Source organism: Seriola aureovittata, chromosome 23, assembly GCF_021018895.1.
Source record: "Seriola aureovittata isolate HTS-2021-v1 ecotype China chromosome 23, ASM2101889v1, whole genome shotgun sequence".
Taxonomy (NCBI): Eukaryota; Metazoa; Chordata; class Actinopteri; order Carangiformes; family Carangidae; genus Seriola; species Seriola aureovittata.
The window spans coordinates 15,592,769-15,610,072 of NC_079386.1; the positions used below are offsets into that span (position 1 = coordinate 15,592,769).

Consider the following 17,304-nt stretch of genomic DNA (forward strand, 5'->3'; position numbering starts at 1 on the left):
GGTCTCTTGTAGAGGAGATAAAAATCTTGCAAGAATATTATGAAAACATGTGTCCAATCTGGGATTGTGTTTCCCTGCCAGTATAAAAATAGGGATCCCAGGCCGTGGTGCTTCCAAAATATTATGGGACAGATGAGAAAGATCTAGAGTTCGACTTGGAGAGATTTTAAAAGGTTGAAAAGACCAAAATCACTTTATTTAATCAGGAAGTCACATTGAGGTTGAGGTTGGGCACAGAAATAACTAAAATAAATATAAACAGCAGAGACACAGAATCCCAGTTGAAATTGAATAAAAGGTTTTTTGTATTTTGTACATTTCATTATTTTGTCCCTTAAATTGCAGCATTTCAGTATTTACGGGACAGAAATGTTTTAAAAAGACATGTGTTGTTCTGTTGGGCTGGAGCTAAATGCTAATGCTAATGACAAAGCTAACAGGCTGATGTTTAGCAGGTATAATGTTTACCGCCAACTTTAGTTTACAGAGTTAGCGTGCTAACATTTGACAAAGTATTGGACAATATTGACTTGATGATGGCGCTAGATAAAAATGTCAGAAGAAGACTAAGGTGATAATTAATCCTCTGGGGACTTGAATCCATCCAATAGTTGTTGAAACACTTAATAAAAAACTAAAATGTGAGATATATTTCTGTCTGGACCAAAGTGTTGAACCAAACTCAAACCAACATTGCTGTCCCGAAGAGCCTTCCCGCTAGCTTGGCTAAAAATCTGCAAAACGTTGGTGTGAAATAACGAAAATCTGAGATCTTATTTCCAATAACTTCACCATCCTGCTTCAGATTCTCAGAAGCAACGTAACAGCGGCAAAGAATCCCATCAGTTCAGATCGCAAACAGGTTCGGGGTTGGCGAATGTGCGAGTCGGCGGTGTTGACAGCATTGAACGCTCGTCAGCACGCTGCACAAATAAAAACAAATGTCAATAAACAGAAAAGGCTCTAAAGTGTGGTCAGGTCGGCGTGGCTTTGAATTCCAAGTCCGGTACCAAACAAAGCTGCATCCATCCAAGTCACAGCTGGAATGAGAACCACATTGTGAATAATGTAACAATGAAAATTTAAAATTCTGAGCAAAACATGTGGGATCCATTCTCTGGAGGATTTTTCTGTCATCGGGAAATGCTAATGAATTCTGAACCAACTGCACACACTCGAGCACTTTGTCAAGCTCGTGTACGTACGTGCGTTTGTTTTGATTCTTCATTAGAGTAAAATTATATTTCAACATTCCTGCTCTGTCAGATTCTTGAATCCTGCTCGCCACGCCGCCATCGCGACTTTTAACGTCTCAGTGAATAATCCCAGCCTTTCATCTGCTTCCATTTCACGGATTTGCAGCCTCTGGATCAGTCACAGCGGTAACGGCAGCTGGTGATAACCTTTGACCTCGGCTCAGTGGGTTCACATGTGAGCGTCTCCAGTGCCGCCTGTAACATCGGCACCTCTAATAAAAGTTTAAACCTTTCGCTGCAGTGGAATAAAAACTGTCTTTTCTCCCTACAACATTAAAACTATAACCAACCAAGTTCCTCATTAATGATCATGTGAAATATCTGATGGCGAACCATGTTTTCATTCCCCTGAACATAACGGCACGCCGCCTCGCATCCTCGCAGTTTTTGAGAGCAGAAGTAAAGAACAACCTCTTGATGCCTCGTATTGAAAGATACGCAGGATGTGTCGTCCTTCACTGTTAGTATTCAATAAGCTATGAATACAGAGTGATGATGAAGGGATGACATGTTTGTAGTCCAAACCACCACGTGTAGAAATGTGTTTTATACACTGAAAATGAATGAATGAATGAAAATTTTTAGCCGCGTTACAGTATGATTTGCAGGACGTAGCAGCGATGGAGACAATTATAATAATGTTTTGTATCTTCGGCATAAATTGCAGGAGATGATTCACCGTCCAGGGAGTTGTGTTTTTTCAAAGTGCAGAGAGTGCAGTGTGTTTGTTGTGGTCGCTGGTGAAACCACAAACTACTCATCCGCCAGAACAGTAGCTTCTGAAAGTCAGGCAGTCAGTCAAGCACAAACACACACACACACACACACACATGGATGGATGGAGAGAAAGGGAATGAGATGCAGCGAAGAGAATCAGGAGTCGAACCAGGGGCTCGCTGCTCACGTGGTATCCGCCCTAACCACTCAGCTATCGGGTCGTCCAATGAGATTCATTTTCTCCACCAGTTTTTGTCTTCTGTTGGTCGAGGACGTTATATTAAAAAAGAAAAAGGTCTTATTCAGCCTTATTTTCAAATCTCTAACTCCGTCCCTAAATTAATTCTAACCTCCATCCTAATAATACTTTTCCAAAGTGCTCACGTTCCTTGTTTTTCATTCTTGTGGGGAGGTGTGGACCCCACCAGAGAAAACACACGTCAGCTACAGTTTCACCGACACTTGCTAAGGCCCCACTCGCTTGAGTCACTCTCGCTCACCACCTCCACACACACAAAAACATTTACAGACGCAGTTGCCCACCCATGCTGGTCCTTGCCCACCCACAGCAGCAGCAGCACAAAGACCCAGACTGCATAGCTTAACACTCATTCCATCACTGCGTGTCCTTCGGTCCAGCGTTGGCCTTTATTGAACCTGAGTTTTGTTTGCAGCTACATCATTTTCTTCACTGTAATCTTATCCACGATGAAATCATCCAGTCACGAATTTAGCCTTGAATTTAGCCTTAATTGCATGAAACAGGCTTTTGCTAAAGTAACTGTTTATGAGAACTACAGCTAAATAATCCGAGGTGACGTCAGGTTTACACAATGATCTCCAGCTGTTTGCCTCATTTAGATTTGTTGCCACGTAGCCGCCATTAAGCTCGTTTTAAATCACCAGTTGCATCGTGGGTCCACAGCTGATGTCAATGATAGTGCGCCAAACGGGTCCGACCAATGTTTCTTTGCTGTTGAATCCCATCATCCACTGTGTTGCCAGCACATTGTTGGGAAGACTCACAAGACAAAGATTCACGTGTTTGCAGAGTGAGGAAATATCATGTGACCACAGCAGTGTGATACCATCCTGGATGCTGCTGTTCACACGGCGTCTCAGAGACGTATTTACCTTTCACCTGGCACAGTTTGCCAGTTCAGTTCACTGCTGGTATTTGAGAGCAACTTCCTGGTGATAACCTTGGAAATGACTGACTCGCCTGAATGCACCGTCTTATTTTGGAAAGATCCGCTCTCTGAACGCAGCTTCCTCCTCTTTCTCGTCTTCCGTTACCGTCGGTATGTGTGCACAGGTGACAGAGACAAACTGGAATGTCCTCACTTCTTCCTGCTCTTTTCTTTACTTCTTTCATCCTCCCTCTACTTTTTTATTTTTCTTTCTCTCCCCCTTTCTTCTCGGCCAGATGACGAGAACCAGAAACTTAACGAGAGCAAAACTTTATTGGGGCTTAACTCAGATAAAGTCACACTCCTATAAAGTTACAATAAAGTCTTTGTCTTTATCGCGACTAATCTTAACAGCTTTTTTTTATTATTTTTTTTTATCTCAGCAGTAACATTCTCAATTGTTTTAAGGGACGAGGAAGTTAAAAAGAAAGAAAGAAACAACCAGAATATCTGCAGGCAGGTCCACCCAGCTTTTGTATGTCTTTAAACCTTATTTAAACTGGACGCAATCCAAAACAGCAAAATTGACAAAGAGAGGTCAAAGTTGCACACGCAAAGACTGGGAGTGGTAAGTGGCGTCTCGCTGTGGGGTTGTGCACACCATTACGAACACTGGCACTCGCAGACAAGTGCACGAGTAAAACAATTACCTACGGAGGTATCTATAGCACACACACACACTCCTTAGATCACTTGCAGCATTCTTGATTGAAGCATAGTTCACACACACTGAACTGGACACAAAGGAATTGACTGCCTGCCAGTAATGTCATTAATGTCTCTAAGCAGAAGCAGGCTATGGTCTGGATTGATTTTCTTTAAATATGTGGACCATATGGAGGGTTTTCTTGTCTTTTTCTAGAAGGAAGAATCTCTACTTTAAGCTCATTAACAAATACTTTGTATCTGGTTTGTTGGCTGCGATTTAAAGTTCCAAAAGAGAAATCATAGCGTGTCAAACTGCGGAGTTGTTTTTCCAGTTTCTGAGTTTGCTTTGTATTTGACTCCAGTGTCTCACACCAGAAATTAATTTGGTCCAATGGATCAATTATGACTTCTCACTGAGTGGAAATAAAGCGATCTTCTCTATTACAGACTGAGTATTTAAAGGTCCCATGTTGTATAAAGGTAGATGTCCATGTGTAGTTTGATTATAAAGCAGGTCTAGGTTCTATATTAATACTGTGACAGTATCGAAGCGCTCAGTCCACAGGGAAATACATAAAGCCTGTATTCAGGAACTGAGCCTTAAAACGAGCCATCAGGACTTCCTGTAACTTTGTGATGTCACAACAAAGCAGTCACCACTTCCAGCCATGCCCCAAGCCCCGCCCCCTTGAACTCATCGTCCAACCTTCCAGGATTTGGTTTCTCTGAGTGTTTTACCTGAAATCTGCTGTATTTTTATTGGATCACTCAGAATACAGTTGACCAATCAGAAGAGAGGCTCAGAGCCTCCTCTCTTCTGATTGGCTCACCGACCTGTTGTTACTTGAGCTCTAGAGAGAAGCCTGAGAGAGGAGATGTAAAACTACACTGAGATGGTTTTTGGTTTTTAAAACAACAAATATATCTTCTTATGAATGTCAAAACTTGAAATAAAACACCAGAAAAGAGTAAAACATGGGACCTTTAATGGTATCTTTACTGTGTTTCATGTTATAGATTACAGTTTCGATTCTGTGACATAAAACCAAGTGGTTGCATTTACAGCTGAAACACATCTGGCACTTCCCTCCACACCAACTCACCCGACAAGGCCTGTACCTCCTGATCCAGCTGCAAACAGCTCAGCAACGCAGCGATAAATCACCGATTGTTTGAATGTAGTGAGTGTTTAATATGCTGCATTGTCCGTCTGCTCTGCTCAGCTCTGCACATGATACATGACACTGTCATACTCACATGATCCGCACGTACTTTCGAGTTGCCCTTAAGTGTCCACGTCAATGCCACCGAGACGAATTCTTGTTCCGTGGTTGTGTTCGGGTGATTAAAATCAAGATTTCCCTCATCAATTTAAAATTACCCTGAAAGCTGCAATTAGAGCAGCTTTTTTTTTTTTGCGTCAAAGCTATCAGCTAGATACACGCTCATTAAAGTCAGAGTTCAAAGAGAGAGCGTTTGAGCAATTCCAATTCTGTGATTGAGATTTAATCGCTGTTATGGTAACTTATTGATCCCTGATTTGATTCTGATTTGCAGTTACTTCAGAGCTTAGTCACAGGAATTTAAAGCAGGACAGATGAAAGAAATCAGATACAAAGACCTGTAATAGTAATAATAACCCATTGAGGCTCTTTCTGTTTTGCACTTTGAGTGAGAAGGTTGAGAAAATACCTAAAATGTGGTGGGAAATAACAATATCTCCCTGTCACGGCGCATGAGTGAGTCAGTTCATTTCAATTCATCAGACTTATCTCTACAGTATAAAGAAACCTGCTGCTGTTTTTATCTGTGGAAATTTATAAAGACCAAACACACATTCCTAGATGAACCGCGTTTCAAGGAAAGGAGAAGTGAGTCACTGAGAAATGAAAGAAGAGGTAGAGTCACTTTTAGGCCAGAGCCAGGACTTCCTCATGCTTCGTGATGAACAGAGATTTGAGGATATTTTGTGTTTTTATTCTTCACAGTGTCAGCTGGTAAAATGTCTCCGTCTTCGCCTTTGACTCTGCAGTTTGATTCCTTCAGTGATGCCGGCATGTGAGGCGAGGCCTGGTGGTTGCAGGAACCCATGTTAAAAGCAGCGGTTTCTGTTCTCCAGTCCACTAATGATTGTGCCTTTGGCTCCGCTTTTCTAAATCCTTTGCTGAGAGTTGTTCTGTATGTGCGCTGGGGTCTGGCAGACCTCCTGCGGGGGGAGTGTCCGTCTTTTCACTGCAGACAAAAACTTGGCCCGTGAGCTAGAAACTCACAGTTTATTCACTGTTCATAATGAAAATGGTCTTTATTTTTTCCTCGTAAATACCTTTGTGCACGGCTGGCAATCAGAAACTCCTGATCTCTGAGAAGGCTGCTGGTCATTAAACATATAGCGGGGATGAATCGGATTGCTCTAAACAAATGAGTCAATGTCGGCACCACCCTGGCCTTCTGCCAGATGCACTGAAGCCCTGAAGGGATGATAAAGTCCAAAAGAAACACACACACACACACACACACACACGCAGGGGCTGCACATAAACCTGCACCCATACACATACATTCACATTAAATACCTTCACAAATCATGAATATAAACCCATGCATGCACACGCACTTAAAAGTACATAAACACACACGTGCATGCGTAAAAACTTGCACACACAGTGCACACTGTTACCTTGCAAACATACTGTACGACTCCTAGTTTAAGCAATGCAGCTTTTAACGATCGCTTTGGGCCAGTTTTTACAGCAGAGAGTCAGAGTGCAAATATCTGAGCGCAGATGAAGAGCCAAACGGACTTTGCCAAAGACTCGTCTTAACAGTCAAATAGCTGTTACTTAAGGTAATAAATCACCAGCACACCCTACCTCATAATAAATACAATGCACTGGGTGTTTATGACTGTTATAAGACCTCCTCTAAATTAGTTCTGCATATATTTTTCAACAGGTCTCATTATTTCCAACACCATGACTGCTAATCTCAGCTCTGCAACACAAAAAAAAACAAAAAAACAACATTATGAGGCTGTTTGCAAATTAATGAAACCATTTATAGACGTCGGTTTGTTACCACTGCTTTTGTTTTCCATGTGTCCGGGCTCCAGCGTTTGTCTGTGGGGAATCAACGATAAGCTCGATAATCAGTCTGAATGTTTGTGTTTCTTTTAAGTTCATACATTCAGCGTGACATCGTGTTCATGTTTACCCATTTCTTGCTTGTTTGTTTCCTTTTGCTGTAACTACTCGGCCAAGAATAATATTTAAATTCCTTTGACATCCAGAACAGAAGCTGTTTTTTGGGGGTTTTTTTTACAGATGGTAACTACCTAGAAAGATGATGTTCTTAACCCCAACCTAACTGAGTGGGTGCTGATCAAGTCATTAATTAATCTCCTCATAATCTATTTAATTCATTTGCAGCTTTGAGGTAATTTTGATGCATAAAGATTTTGCTGACACTGCACCACTTCCTGCATACGTATGCTTCACAATCAAGTGTATTTTAATTTGAAGGCAGAGGAAAGTCTTTTATTGTGACATAGCCAAAAACTAGATCAGAAAGCGACGGCTGTTGTTGCAACTTAGCAACAGCAAACTTTTAGCAGCTGGAGGTAAAAAAACCCTGTTGAGGAGCTATGTATGTTGTCAGTTTGGTTCTGGAGAGGAGAGATTGTGTAGCATGAAATCGCCTTCAGGGGAGAAGAAGTTCAATCAGCGCCTCAACAGTTCCACCCATGCAGGTGCTCTACAGTAACAATACCCGCCATCATTTCCTCAGTGAAGAACTGCAGCTGTTTGATTGTTTCAGTTATAAGTTAAAACATTACACACCTTTGCAAAAGCCGTTTTTTTCTCTGTTACTCTTTCACTCTGACGACACGTCCCACACAAGCTCCATGATAATTTGCAATGATGCATGTCTCTGAAAACCGGCTAGAATGCTTCACTCCTTCAGACGCCTAATGCATGGGTGGCGGTTTACTAAGCAGGGGTATAACTCAACATGATGAAGCTGGTTCCACCGTGCCGTACGCTCAGTGTTTTTGTATTTGACCTCTGTACTTGTGTAGCTCCCTGCCTCTGTGTTTGGGTAATGTGATTTATGCTGCAGTGCCAAAGCAAGCGAGGTCTCAGCTGTTATTTCACCCTACTATCTGTCTTATCTGTTTCGCTGCAAAGCAGAGAAAGTGTACTGATATACAGCCAACTCTCTGCCTGTCTTTTGCCTCTGTGTTCACTGTTCATCCCCCAACACACACACACACACACACACACACACACACACACACACACACACACACACACACACACACTCTTGGTCCAGATCTCTGGCCTGCTGGATTTGAGTTACGTGGTCGCCTTCTCCTCTTCCTAATCCCTTCAAATGAGAGTTTTGGTCTGCCAAGGAACTCCCAGACCAACACACACACACACACACACACACACACACACACACACACACACACACACACACACACACAATTCTAGCCAGGTTTCCAAGTGGCCCTCTGAGATATTCTTTTCAGGGTTTGGTGTCCATCGTGGGCCAGCCAAACACACACACACAGTCACTCTCATACACACTGAGGGCAGGCCACACACACAGATACACACACGCAATACATATGTCCATGCACTCAATCACACACACACACACACACACACACACACACACACACACACACAGGGAGGGAACAGTGAAGCATTGTTCGCTGCTTCCTGAGAGAATCGGAATCAGGATCACAGGAGCTATGTCAGCCTGGACCCTTCCTCTCCCTGTCTCTCTCTCTCTCTCTCTCTGTCTCTCTCTCTGTCTCTCTCTCTCTCTCTCTCTCTCTCTCTCTCTCTCTCTCTCTCTCTCTCTCTGGAGCCCAGTCATCCAATTCAAATGGACAGCCATGAGAGACCACATGTCCTCTGGCTGAGGAGGGATAAAAAGCGCATTGATCACTCAAAAATATGTGTGTGTGTGTGTGTGTGTGTGTGTGTTTCCTCTCGCTTCAGCGATGATGATTTCCAAAAGCAGACCAACAGGGACTATCCCAGTTTAGCCCTTGTATCTGGAGAACAGTAGTTAGATATAAATTACTCAAGTTCAGGTTGAAAACCCTGAAATAACTTTATGACAGTCTGAGAAAGATTTTCTAATCTTTTTTTTTTTTCTTTTGCTGTTTTGGCTTCAGCCGCTCTGCAGTTGCGTCACTAAAGAATCTAATCTGGAAAGAAAAACAGATTTCTAGGATGTAAACATGCAGCGGAATCTCTCTGTAAATTTATCATTTATTATATTTTAAAGGAACAATTCTGCTAAGTATGGCTGGGTTTTGAGGTTTCTGTCAATATTGAATGAACTGAGTATTAAATGATGTCAACACAGGAAGCAGTGCAAGAGCATTAAGTCTAAAATTAGCAAGGTAATTATTTAAATCATGAAAAGCCACTAAAAAGGCTTTTGAAGCTCAATCTCACAAATTTGTAGCAAATTTCAGCCTGAACTAAAATGTGTTTGAGGTCAAAGGACTTGAATTCAGTCGGTTTGAAGTTAGATTTGATTTACATTTACATAACCAACGCACAGCTAATTGTCTTTAGTTCTGGTCTTGTGGGATTTACTTTTTCACACACCTAAACACAGCATGTCCTCTGGTATCACTGGTGTCATCCACAGATACAGGCCCTTTTTTCCTTGAAAGTCTTCTTCATGTTGTTTGTTTAATTTTAAAAAAAGGAGAAAAGTCACTTTAGCTGACATTAGCTACCAGGTGTAGCCACTTCTTTGTTTTTTTGCTAGCTAGCAGAATGGTTTTGCTAGCTAGCAGACTAGCCTGTTAGCTAACAAAAAAACCAAAGTTTGTGATTAGCTTACTAACAATAATGAAAAATCCCAACTGTCTTTGTAAGAAAAACATCAGGATATGTTGTTCGTTCAAACTATTTACTATTAAAAAGTGACGTGTTGTGGTCATTCGGATACTGATGATTGATTATTAGCAAGCCTGAATGCAGCATGTTGCTTTAGCCGCCACAGCTTTACACCGGAAATCACAGTTCGCATGATGATGCCATAACAGTAATCTTTAACTGACATTACCACACAACTTCAGCTACATAAACTTAACTACAACAGAGACGTGTTGTGTTGTGGACGGCTATGATAATCCACGTATTTTGATGTTCAGGTATGACCACTTGTCGCCTCTCATCACCTGAAAGCTTCTGTTCTGTCACCGGATAAACAGAAATAATTCTGAGCCAAATATGTTGAAATTCAGCTCATCCTATGTGTATAGTGCTGATGTAGAGATGTGGAGGTGTCGTGACCAAACATCTGTCACTGATAACGCCCGGTGAAAATCATATTTACAGACACACTCACCCACTCCCCTTTTTCCTTTGACACCTGAGCCAAGATCATGCATAGTTATTCAACTTAGTTTAACAATACAGCAGAGAGTTACATCAGATCTCGTGTGTTACGAATGTTTTTAGCATGTGTTAGCCTGCGTTTGGCCGCTCGACCGGGCCGGGCGGCCTCATTGTTTAAGAGCCATGGGAAGGACGAGTCATCGATGTCAACGCACTGACAAAATATGTCGCTCAGGGGACGTGTGCACAGGGACCAGCATTTAAGAGTCACTTGCCAAAAAAGGAAATAGTCCCTGTGAGAGGAGTTTTGTAAATTTTTTTATTAAAGAAGAGCGGCTCAACTGCAAAGCAGATCGAGGGGCTACAGTTCTACTAAGACAATGATCCTCTTCAGACCTTCGTTTGGGAATTAAAAGTAATTAATCAAATCTCTGTCAGATTTCACTTCTATTGCAACACAAAGTCGACATGAGGTTTTTCACCTTGAAGACCCAAAACTGACTTCATGTCAGTCTTACTGATTTGTTAACGTTCAATAATCAGTGTAACTTGTTCCTGAAATGATAGCTAATGGTTTTGCAATTTTGGGATTTGGCAAAAAACACTGTGGATTTGGCAGAGAGTAACTACTGTCAGAGGAGCACTCAGGAGAAGGCGTCTTCTTGTTCATCTTTAAAAAAAAAAAAGGGGCAGTTCCAGTTGCATGGTAAGGATGTCGAGGCTGAGTCGCCCCCCCCCATATCTCAGGAGGCATGCATGTCTATACTGGCCTAGAAAATCCCCTCACATTTTCCTCTCTGCTGTCCAACAGTTTTTGCTCAACCAGAAACACAATGAGCGCAGGAAAAAAGCTGATAAAATCACTCAAACGAAGATCTGATTTCAGTTCCTTGACCTCAAAAGGAGAAAAGAATATTGTTATAATGCAAATCAATGACAGGGCGATGTAACAGAATAGTCATGTGAGAGGAATGAGAGGCGAATTACACTGATACAACAAGCCAACAGAGCTGCACAGTTTGGCTCGCAGCAAATGGTAGAATGAGGAAAGTGTATAAGAAATGGAGGAAAAGTCCATTTTAGGAGACCAAACTTGGAAGGAGGAAGAAGCAGCTTGGTTCCGTCGGCGCTGGTGCTAACAGAGCCGGCCAGACTGTTCAGTGTAGAGGAGAGCAGTTACATTTCAATGCAGAAATAGCTTCTGAGAGAAGAGTGAACACTAATCCTGACATAAAAAACAAGTTTATCTGACCTCTAATTCTCTCAGTAGCAAGTTCAGAGTGATAAAACCCAAACAGGCCTGGAGCGTGTTGGTCTGTTGATCGGTTGGACCATTGCTTCGGTCTAGACTGGAATATCTTAACATCTATTGGATTGCCATGAAATGCTGTGCGGGACATTCACGGTCCATAGAGGATGAACCTGAATGACTGTGGTGATTCCCCTTACTTTTGATCTAGCGCCAACATCAGGTCAAAATTTGACCTCGTCCAATCCCAGACAGCAGAATGAAACTTCTGGCCTGGGCCCTCGGTCTGAGTTTGGCCCATATACTTCCACATCTGGGCAGATTCCGGCAGTTATCTTCTGGTGGTGGCTAACAGCCCAGAGGATTTTCTGTGTGTGTGCCAGAAATTGGACCAGATGTGGAAGTAGCATATGATAATCATGCTGTGCATGGGCCAGACTGGGGCCGTGGAACTGGGAATATGCCGGACCAGAAGAAACACAAGCATGTGATTTATTTTTAGCCTCCACTTTATTTTGTGTCCAGTGCTAATTAGCAAATGCTAGCATGCTAACATGCTTAACTATGATTCAAACACACATTCTGGGATTAAAAACACCCAGAATGGCATTTTTTTAAATATTATATAACTACTACAATCCTGTTGAGTGATATAATGTAGATTTGACTTATTTGGACGACTAGTTCCAAAACTGGCAGGAAAACCCTCCGAGCAGAGGAAGTACAAAATCAAATTTTAGGAGTGAAATAGAAAACAGCAGCAAGTGTTTAATCCAAAGAAACCTGGACTGAGCTGAAACAGGAAGTGGATATATAGTTTTATGACTGTATATTGCACGATATCTGGATCTATCTCTGAAATTGAATTATCTCCTGCTCGGGGAGAAGTTTCCCCATGCACTTTAAACCTAGAGAAAGGAGAGTACATTAAGGTGGTGATAATGCTTGTGTGCATAGCTTGATTTAGCCTCTGGCCTCGTCTCCGTGCACTAATGGAGCAGAAGAGTTTTTTTTCTTTTTCTTGTTTTCAGCTTTATCTGCTCGCTAGCATGGACAGGACTGTTTCCCATAATGGATCAAACACTCCCTATTAGCCCTGTCAAATCTTAATGGACACACACACACACACACACACACACACACACACGTATGCATGCATGCATGCCCCGTAAAACCCAACCTTTCATTCTCATATACAAAAGACACTCCTCAATAACAATCAATCCTTCAACCAGAACCACCGAAAGCAGGGAGTGTGTTTTGGCAGAGGCGCCAGGAAGAAACGAGGCCGACTTTCGCTGCGCCGCGCGAGCTCAGATCCAGTCATGCATGTGTGAACCTCCCCAACACTTCTGACAGTGGTAGCTGTCATCACACGCTCCCTCACAACAGTCCAACTGTCTCTGCCCAGACTTCACTGTCAGCAGTTTTTGCTGTGGATGTGTCCTGATTGTATGCAGATGATCTATGGCAACCTACTGTGCTTCCTCTTCTCTCATCGCCATGCCGAAAGACAATGAACAATACGTGAATATGCGTGGCCAAAGCAACAGGTTTTTAAGCCAAGTCACTGGCACTCAGTGCATTTATTCAAGTATGCCACTTAGGGACAAGCTAGTTGCTGCCCACAGGAAAAAGTACTTGCCAAAATAATGGCTAAAAAGCATTGAATACAGTTTTAGATTTATGCCTGAGCACGTTGTGTGTAGTTTACTGACACAGTTTTTAGGTTTTTGGAGGATGTAAAAGTTCTTTATGCACTCTGCAAAAAAAATTTGACCTCATTTTATATTAAAGGCCTCCAATGTGCACCGACTGGAATAATGACATGTGTATCGAATTAGACTCATTATGTTTCGTCCGCGAATGTCAAGCCATTTAAGACGTGAGTCATGCTTTTCAGGACCGGGCAACATGTTGAGACTGTTGAGATGTGGCCCCGTTTCTTTTCCCGTAAATGCCCTGTCCTTCCCGCTTGGTTTGAACTAATTTACACACACACACACACATCCAGTTACACACACACACACACACACACACACACACACACACACTGCTATCTTGACTAGGAACAGGGAGATCTGCTCTTGCATCAACATGAACTGTATCACAGAGGAAAGAGAAAAAGAGGCTGAGAAAGAAAGGGGAAGGAAAGTGGGATGGCAAAGAAAGCAGTAAAGAGAGAAAAAGAATAGAAACCACAGAGCGAGAGAGAGAGAGAAAACAAAAGGAATGGGCTTCATTAGAAAACGGGGGTGAAGCAGAAAGAAATGAACACAAATAAAGAACAGGAGTGAAGGAGTGCAGCGCTGTAATCTCTCTCTGCTCATCAGTGCTTGTTATAGAGTCATTAGCGGGTCTTTCAGACCGTGACGCTGACAACCTCCCTGAAGGATACACAGACACACACACACACACACACACACACACACACACAACACACACACACACACACACACACAACTCCACAGCCTGAAAGCCTTCAGTTCCCAAACATGTCTTATTCGACCCGTGCTGACCAAAATTACAGAAAAAGCATTTCTTATTTAGATGGAAGTTGCTGCCAAACAGGAGGCGTGGCAAAAGGGAAAAGAAACAGTTTCCCCTTTTGGCCCCACAGGAACTGTTCATTTAATCGTCTCTTATTAGATGTCTCGATATGAAACGCGCCGCATACGTACACGTGTGCCAGCTCGGTTCACTCCAGGAGAAAGCTTTCAGTGCAACCACGCATGCATCCAGTTACATAAGAAGTTGTGTTTCAGATGAGAGACCCAGCCCTCTGTGTGGGGCCAACATGTTTCAGCTACATTTGGTCTCAGCTTGTTTCAGTTTTTATTATTTGACACGTCATGTCAAGATTAATGTGAGATTGTTGAGCCCAATGTCGGTTTTCTCAAGGTGTTTCAGTCAGTTGACCAAAGTTTTTTCATTCTCCGACTGGATCATTTACCCAGAATCTGTCTCTATGTGTCTGTTTATTGTATTTATTGTTATGACACTTGTTTATATATGTACATTAAACCTCCCTGGCTATATGTCAGCATCTAAGTCCCTGCTCCATGTGTGTTTGTCCTGTAGGTGCGTAGCCAGGGCGTCACAGAGGAGCTGAAGTGCCTGAGTTTACTCAATGCTCTGGATAAGGACCAGGACATCCCGGACCAGCTGGCCCAGCTCTTTGGAGAGCCCTGCATCAAACTGGCCGAAGGCATCAAAGCATACATCTCTAAGGTAAGAAAACAAACCGCTGACGTTGAGGATAAGCACAGTAAACACATTACAAATCCTCATATATTAGTTTTAAAGAATGAAACCCGACACAGTAATTACCGATTTATGATTGAATCTCTTAAAATATGATTATTTTGTAAATGGCTTTTAATAGTTAATAACTTCGACATGATTTGAATATTGGTTTTGGTTTAAGTCCAGTCTCCAAGAAAGTGGTTTTAATAGTTTTCCTGTGATGGACATTATTTTTGGGCGGAAACTCTCATGCACACTCGCATGAATGAAATATTAAAGGAGCATTTGAGTATTTCTTTACACCGTTGTAGTAGTTGATGGAAAGATGGAGTTTATTGGAGATGTTTTGTGGATCAGAACCAAAAAATCAGTTCATAGTTTAGAAAATAGGGGGATAAGAAAATATTTTAAATGTACGTTTTACAGAACCAAAGGTCAATTAAAGGCACGGCTGCCAAGCAAATACCACTCCTACATTCTCAATTATCCACTTTATATCTCCTCTATGTGAACCGATAAAATCCAGACTGTAATTATTACCCCCACCCACCCACACACACACACACCACACACACACACACACACACACACACAACTCCACAGCCTGAAAGCCTTCAGTTCCCAAACATGTCTTATTCGACCCGTGCTGACCAAAATTACAGAAAAAGCATTTCTTATTTAGATGGAAGTTGCTGCCAAACAGGAGGCGTGGCAAAAGGGAAAAGAAACAGTTTCCCCTTTTGGCCCCACAGGAACTGTTCATTTAATCGTCTCTTATTAGATGTCTCGATATGAAACGCGCCGCATACGTACACGTGTGCCAGCTCGGTTCACTCCAGGAGAAAGCTTTCAGTGCAACCACGCATGCATCCAGTTACATAAGAAGTTGTGTTTCAGATGAGAGACCCAGCCCTCTGTGTGGGGCCAACATGTTTCAGCTACATTTGGTCTCAGCTTGTTTCAGTTTTTATTATTTGACACGTCATGTCAAGATTAATGTGAGATTGTTGAGCCCAATGTCGGTTTTCTCAAGGTGTTTCAGTCAGTTGACCAAAGTTTTTTCATTCTCCGACTGGATCATTTACCCAGAATCTGTCTCTATGTGTCTGTTTATTGTATTTATTGTTATGACACTTGTTTATATATGTACATTAAACCTCCCTGGCTATATGTCAGCATCTAAGTCCCTGCTCCATGTGTGTTTGTCCTGTAGGTGCGTAGCCAGGGCGTCACAGAGGAGCTGAAGTGCCTGAGTTTACTCAATGCTCTGGATAAGGACCAGGACATCCCGGACCAGCTGGCCCAGCTCTTTGGAGAGCCCTGCATCAAACTGGCCGAAGGCATCAAAGCATACATCTCTAAGGTAAGAAAACAAACCGCTGACGTTGAGGATAAGCACAGTAAACACATTACAAATCCTCATATATTAGTTTTAAAGAATGAAACCCGACACAGTAATTACCGATTTATGATTGAATCTCTTAAAATATGATTATTTTGTAAATGGCTTTTAATAGTTAATAACTTCGACATGATTTGAATATTGGTTTTGGTTTAAGTCCAGTCTCCAAGAAAGTGGTTTTAATAGTTTTCCTGTGATGGACATTATTTTTGGGCGGAAACTCTCATGCACACTCGCATGAATGAAATATTAAAGGAGCATTTGAGTATTTCTTTACACCGTTGTAGTAGTTGATGGAAAGATGGAGTTTATTGGAGATGTTTTGTGGATCAGAACCAAAAAATCAGTTCATAGTTTAGAAAATAGGGGGATAAGAAAATATTTTAAATGTACGTTTTACAGAACCAAAGGTCAATTAAAGGCACGGCTGCCAAGCAAATACCACTCCTACATTCTCAATTATCCACTTTATATCTCCTCTATGTGAACCGATAAAATCCAGACTGTAATTATTACCCCCACCCACCCACACACACACACACCCACACACACACACACACACACACCAAATTATATTAACCTTTCATGAAGCCTGTTTGGCCGCTCTGCTGACCCTGGGTTAGGGACCAGATGGAGGCTGGTTTCAGCGGAGGAATCTGCTCAGTCACAGTGAGCTGAGAAACATCTGTGGGGAGAGAAACCTCTGGGTGGGACTAATTAGCCGTGATTTGTCATTGTAATGGAGAAGCCATCAGCTGTGAGGGAGTAACGCTCATTATACCCTGTATTTTATACGGGTGGGGGTTTTACTCTGAACTGTTCCGACGGCTTATAGAAAGTTGTTTGCAGCTGGTACCATTTCTTTTATCTTTAAAAACATCACATTGCTGTTAATAATAATTATACTATATATTCAGTAATAGTAATGTTTTTCACTACAATCATCTACTGGTAATTTCCAGCCATGAACTCAAATGTTTCCTTAAAACAACAGTAAAATAAATAATAAGACAGTAAGTATTAATCATATGAATGTGTCTTGGAAACGTACTGTAACCCGTGACGGATTGAGTGGAGGACAAGTGTTATTAGTATCGGAAATGAGAGAGCTACAAGTGAGGCAGCTCATTTGTGTCACTTTGTACCTGACACACTGAATGTTGACCGACGACTCAACTTGTTCTCTACGGACAGATTTTTATATTTGGCTTCGTTTCCTTTATTT

At 42.0% G+C, this 17,304-nt stretch overlaps 2 protein-coding genes across 2 annotated transcripts in view; both read left to right on the forward strand.

Moving 5' to 3' along the window:
* The window catches only part of LOC130164900 (uncharacterized), a 31,235-nt gene that overhangs the window by 12,977 nt on the left and 954 nt on the right, over nucleotides 1-17,304 (forward strand). Inside the window, exons 2-4 of the mRNA XM_056369894.1 lie at nucleotides 14,513-14,753; nucleotides 15,711-15,718; nucleotides 15,891-16,040. Of these exons, the coding sequence (XP_056225869.1) occupies nucleotides 14,513-14,753; nucleotides 15,711-15,718; nucleotides 15,891-16,040 (399 nt within the window). The remainder of the gene's footprint in view (nucleotides 1-14,512; nucleotides 14,754-15,710; nucleotides 15,719-15,890; nucleotides 16,041-17,304) is intronic.
* The window catches only part of LOC130164984 (tumor necrosis factor ligand superfamily member 10-like), a 35,672-nt gene continuing 34,251 nt past the window's right edge, over nucleotides 15,884-17,304 (forward strand). Inside the window, exon 1 of the mRNA XM_056370008.1 lies at nucleotides 15,884-16,040. The gene's annotated coding sequence lies outside the window, so the exon portion shown is untranslated. The remainder of the gene's footprint in view (nucleotides 16,041-17,304) is intronic.